Source organism: Giraffa tippelskirchi, chromosome 6 (genome assembly GCF_054371585.1).
Source record: "Giraffa tippelskirchi isolate mGirTip1 chromosome 6, T2T-mGirTip1v1.2.pri, whole genome shotgun sequence".
Classification (NCBI taxonomy): Eukaryota; Metazoa; Chordata; class Mammalia; order Artiodactyla; family Giraffidae; genus Giraffa; species Giraffa tippelskirchi.
In genome coordinates, this window is record NC_137280.1 from 41,640,871 (window position 1) to 41,646,870 (window position 6,000).

The window sequence follows — 6,000 nt, forward strand, 5'->3', positions numbered from 1 at the left end:
TCAGTTAGTTACAAGCATTTTTAATGTTTATTACAGTTTATTTTTGATGAATGAATAATTTAGAATGTGTATACATTTCTAAATATTTGAGAACTGTAAAATTTACTGTTAATTTCCAATTTAATTACATTGGTCTGTATGATACCAGTTCTTTGAATTGTTTTGAGGTTTGCTTAATGCTTGCTCAGTGCTCAGTCACTCAGTCGTGTCCAACTCTTTTTGACCCGATAGACTGTAGCCCTGTTTTCTCCTCTGTCCATGGAATTTTCTAGGAAAGAATACTGCAATAGGTTGTCATTTCCTTCTCCAATAATTCTTAGAATCTACTTTTTGTGGCCAGAGACTCTAAGTGTCCAGTTCATTGTACTGCTAAGAACTGGAATCCTGCTCAGCTCTTTCCTTCTACTTTCTCTGAAATTTCCACTCTCATTACACACTGAAATAAAACAAACAAAAATACCAACCACATTGGAGAACTGAAGACAGTTTTTATTTTTGGCACTTGAAACTGAAGTTAATAATAATATTTTAAAGAAATATGGATCAGTCTATTACTATTAAAGCCTTGTATGTTTCTAAATAGAAGAATTTATACATAGTACATGGGAACTTTGAATTGATGGATTTTGATTTAAATCTTGCCTCTGATAATTTCTAAACTCTTTTAAATTTGTAATCCAAGATAGTACTAGTTACTGACTTCATAGTATTGATGTGTGGATGATATAGATGAAAAATAGTTGACATACAAGAGATCATTCAATTAATGTTATCTATTATCATTGTTATTACTCTCCTTCTATAATAGAAACTTCATTACTGCTATTTCAGTTAGTGAGTGACTTATTTTATAATTTTACTCTTTTACTTCACTTAGCATTTATGAGAAATGGTTTTATTTGGAGACATAACAAACTCTGATTTAGTTTTATATCATTAAATACAGACATTGAGCATTTTTTGAGTTAAATATTTTTTGGATGACTTGTCATCCCTGTGGCTCAGATGGTTAACAATCAGCCTGCAATGCAGGAGACCCAGGTTCGATTCCTGGATCAGGAAGATCTTCTGGAGAAGGGAATGGCAACCCACTCCAGTATTCTTGCCTGGAGAATCCCCATGGACAGAAGATCCTGACGGGCTACAGTCCATGGGGTCACAAAGAGTCGGACAGGACTGAACGACTGAACGCTTTCACTTTGCCATCCCACTCACTTAGAAAGTTAAGTGGCTTTCATTTCTACTTCAAAGAATGTGTTATATGAAGAACTAGTGGTGTTTAATGGTCATTTGAGGAAAAGATATTTCATTTGTACTCTAAAGAGAGTATCATTCATGTGTGCTTAATTCAATTGTAATAAGTGTTTTTTGTTTGTTTACAGGTTCTGGCTTCAGCGATCCTCTCGCTGGAGCACCATCTCAGTACTTACAGAGACTTTCCAACATGGCCATTTTGGAGTATGACACCATTCGTCAAGAAACAACCAAAAAATTTAAAAAGAGCAAGAAACGAGAGCTTCGAGACTGCTGATTATCATACACTGTGATGCTTTCTTCACTGACTTTTAAAGTTTATATTTTTCCTTTCTTTTCTTTTTTGATATATGATATGATGTGCAATGATTTACATAAAAATAGAAATGTAAATAGGAAATAAATGTTTTCTGTTATATACGAAATGTATTATATTTTGTTAGTCTCACAGAGACACTAAGGTAATTACTTTTATAGTTGATACACATAAGCATAAGAAAAATTTTAGTCTGTCAATTTTATGCACATCAGTTGCACCTTTGGATTCTATTTGATAAATGCTTTTTGAGTTGTCTGTATGATAAGTTTTGCTAGAAGCTGCAACAGATTCAAGAGTGAGTCTTTATTTTGGGGGTTAGAAAGCACCCAATGAGATCCTCACCTTGTCCCTGCTTGAGTTCGGAAGCAGTTTTGAGATAAGATGAAAATGAGAATATTCGCTTTGTTTGCTGATAAAACTTGGAAAGGAAATGCTGCCTTAGATGTATGGCTGCTGCTGCTAAGTCGCTTCAGTCATGTCCGACTCTGCGACCCCATAGACGGCAGCCCACCAGGCTCCCCCGTCCTTGGGATTCTCCAGGCAAGAACACTGGAGTAAGGTTGCCATTTCCTTCCCCAGTGCATGAAAGGGAAAAGTGAAAGTGAAGTCGCTCAGTCGTGTCTGACTCTTAGCAACCCCATGGACTATAGCCTACCAGGCTCGTCCGTCCATGGGATTTTCCAGGCAAAAGTACTGGAGTGGGTGCCATTGCCTTCTCCAAGATGTAGGGCAGCAGTGGATTTCCTAACACTGAACATGAGAATTGAGCAAATGCACACCCTCAGGTATCACTGACAACCTCAGGCTCACCTGCTCAGTCAGGCCTTTACTGCCAGGCAGAACAAGGCATCTCTCCTGCATACACAAGGCATCCCTGAAGGGAAAGGGGGTGGAAGAGAGACCTGCTATATCTCTGTGGGGAGGAGGAAGGTCTAGGTCAAAAGGAGAAAACCTTCCTCAAGATAGCCTAAGGAAGAACTTGCCTGGCAGTCCAATGGTTAAGACTTGACCTTTCAATGCAGGGGGTGCTGGTTTAATCCCCAGGCAGAGAGCTAAGATCTATGTGCCTTGCAGCCAAAATATCAAGACATAAAAAAGAGAAGTGATATTGTAACAAATTCAATAAAGACTTTGAAAATGGTCCACATCAAAAAGAAAAAACAACATAAAAAAAAAAAGCCTGAGGAGTTGGGGAGAAGTGTTTGCCAATACACCTCCCTGAAAAACAGGGAAAAGTCAAGGATACCAGTGACTGATCCAGTGGAGAATGAGAAATGGGCCATAAGAGACCCACGGAGTGTTAACAGAGTGCAAAAATGAAGCAGTAACTAACATCCAGCAGGGAAGTCAGAGAAAGCTTCATGGTAAATGCAGTGTTAGAAATGGGCCTTAAAGACATGGAAGGTGGATGAAGAGGGCATTTCTAGGAAAATGAAATAACCTAAACAAGGACATACTATGCATTTGGGAATGAGGTACTTGGCTGGAGTGTTAGGTAGTACAGGGGAGACTTCATCAATTCACCTGCTTACAGACACCAAGCCAGTAGCACATTGAAGTCACCAATCAGATGAAGGCTGTGGTGAGCTGGGGCATGTTTTTACATTCATAAATGGGCACTCACTGCCTATCTTCAGTTCTCCTGTCATGTGAGAAGCTAGAATCTGGATCCAGTTTTATGTCCTAGATGAAAATTTCCTGGAATGTAGTATATTCTTTCGAAGCTGCATATTCAATTTTTTTCTACATCTTGGGGAAATGTTTTCTTTCATTGCATCTTTGCATATTCACTCTTTCTGTCCCATATGTTTGAATTCTCTACTTCAGGAACACCAAATATGCTTGAGATCATCTTTATCTGTTTTAAATATCTGGAGTACTGGAAACTTAAGATTTGTCAATATTTTTTCTCTTTATTTTCCAATTAATCTGTGGGATTTTTTTTCTCACCCGCCTGTGCTGGCCGTTGCTGATTTTAGCCTTTCTTTCAGGTCAACAATTCTCCACTGTGTCCGGAAAGGTGAGGGTATTATTTTCCCATTTCATAGACAGAGAAATTGTGATTGAATAACTTACCCAAGTTTCCAGAGACTGTATTTGAACCTGTGCTTTCCTGAATCCCATGTCCCTACTTTCTCCATCACAGTAGAGCTTCTTTGAAAATGTCAGTTTGAATGTCCTTCCAGCTCAAAAAATGCTCGCGGGCAGGTCCATACCTGCCCTACTCAGACTCACCCATCAACAGCATTTAATTGATGGACCATTTGTGTCGGGCACTTGATGAGAGCTGTGTGGACAAAATCAGTTGTCCCTAATTCCTCCTTCCTCACTCCATTTAGGATGTGAAGCTTCAGGGGAGAGATAGTCTAGCTTTCCCACCTCAGAAAATCAGTAGAAATATTATAAACCGTAAGGTATAGTTTAAAATTTAAATAATCACTGGCATCTTTGTAGTGATTTGTGGTTTACAAAGCACTTACACTCACATGATCTCATTAGCACCTTGAGAGATGAGGTTACACGGGGCGGTTATGTATGGACAGTTTCATTGATGACAACAGTAGGGGGTTCCCATGGTGCCACATGGCTGCTAACAAGCAGCTCCACAGCACCTGGTCATCAGGAACACTTTATAAAGCTCCTTTAGGTCCATTGTAGACCCATATAATCAGTCATATAATTTCAAGTGCTTAACATGTATTTGTTTTTTTCTATCCAAATTTTTCTCCTTTGAAAATAAGGGAGGACTGCCCATGGGAATTATGAACTAGCTCCTATTGGAACGGGTTTGGGGTGTTGAATAGATGACCACTGTCAGCAGACAGCCCTAACTGAACTGAGGTCTGCTTCAGAATAAATATTTGTGATTACTCAAGCAGTTTTTGCCTCTTAATGTACAGCTTTTTCAGAATGCTTATGGTCTGTATCCTGATTGATGCCTGTGTGTCAAGAAGTATAGAAATTGCCACCAGAACCTGATGATTCCACCAAACTGTTCAGCTAAACACAGGAAATGTGTGAGTTCACATTGATGGACAGAACTTACTTTCCTCGGAATATAAGTGGATACCTATATAAAATGGACAGATGAGGGGAAGAATGCTTTTGAGGCATGGAGTGTTTTTCTTGGGTCATTTGTTAATCTGATACTAAAGAGATATCAGCCTGTAATTTTTCTACAGCTCTACTTGAGAATAATCCAAGATAGCATGTACGTGAAGAAAACCAAAAACCTATCTTCCAAAAACGACCTGGTGAAACGATGCCATCAAGGAGCTCATCCTAAAACTGATAACTCTGAGGGATGTGACAGACTTAGAGTCTATGCTTATAGAGCATTGTTTTGGCAACAATAAAAAGATGGACGAAAAGAAAGGACATTCTGACCCATGACAAGTCAATGTAATTTAATACAAATGTATTTTAGCGGATTAAATACATTCAAAAATTGATTTACGTTTTTAGAAGATTTGGCACATAAACTTGAAACAATTTCAGATAACTATCCATCCCCCCACTACCGGTCCTGTTTGGACTATCCCTCCTGAGATCCAGCCCAGGGTCATGGAGGTGGCCTTGGGGGCCAGACTGAAGCTGCACATGGCCAGTTGATTGCTGGGTGTCACATGTGTTGCTATCAGAGTAGTTGGGGCTGTGGAGTATATCCTGGACCTTAGGTCTTCTAGTTACATAGTATCTTTGCCCAGCCAGACAGAGTTCTGAGAGTCAGGTTAGAATACAGGCTAACCACTTGGGGTCTGATGTCAGATTGCCTGTGTACTAAGTTGCTTCAGTTGTGTCTGACTCTTTGCAACCCTATTGACTGCGGCCCACCAGGCTCCTATATCTGTGGGATTCTCCAAGCAAGAATACTGGCGTGGGTTGCATGCCCTCCTCCAAGGGATATTCCTGACCCAGGAACTGAATTCACATGTCCCAGAAGCCCCTGATATCAGGCTGCCTGGGGTCAAATCTCCACCCTGAAACTTGCTAGCTGTTTAACTGTGCTCAGGTTTCTTTTCCTTCCCCGAGTGTCATCTGGAAAATTGAGATGTAAAAAAAAAACCACACACAATAATACCAACACCTCCTTCTTGGGGGTGTTGGGAGTGTTAAGGAAATAACCTGTATAAAGCTCTCAACCCCATGTCTGCCACTTGGAGTTTAATCATGTTATTTTAATCCTTGGGGATGGTTCCCATCTTGGCGTGTGGGGAGGGGGCAGGTGTGGGAAACAGACGCCCTACAGAATAGCTCTGTAAGCCGAGAAAGGCTGATCAAACACTTCCCCCAATTTGGAAGGGGTTGAGTGAGATACAGTTACAAATTCCTGATTTTCTTTTCAATCTTGGCAGAAAGGGTATAATTTTATTAAGATGAAAGAGGGCTTGCAGGCTCCTGACAACAAAGAAAATCACCACTGTGTG

The 6,000-nt window shown here is 40.0% G+C and overlaps 1 protein-coding gene across 8 annotated transcripts in view; it reads left to right on the forward strand.

Annotated features, from left to right (window-relative positions):
• C6H8orf89 (chromosome 6 C8orf89 homolog) overlaps positions 1–1,679 on the forward strand; it is a 35,940-nt gene extending 34,261 nt beyond the window's left edge. For all 8 annotated transcript variants that reach the window (XR_014057022.1, XM_081501675.1, XM_081501672.1 and 5 more), the window contains one exon: positions 1,383–1,679. Coding sequence is in view for 5 of the 8 variants with exons in the window: in XM_081501672.1 (XP_081357798.1) it covers positions 1,383–1,531 (149 nt within the window). In the remaining 3 variants the exon portion in view is untranslated. The remainder of the gene's footprint in view (positions 1–1,382) is intronic.
• The last annotated feature ends 4,321 nt before the right edge of the window (positions 1,680–6,000 follow it).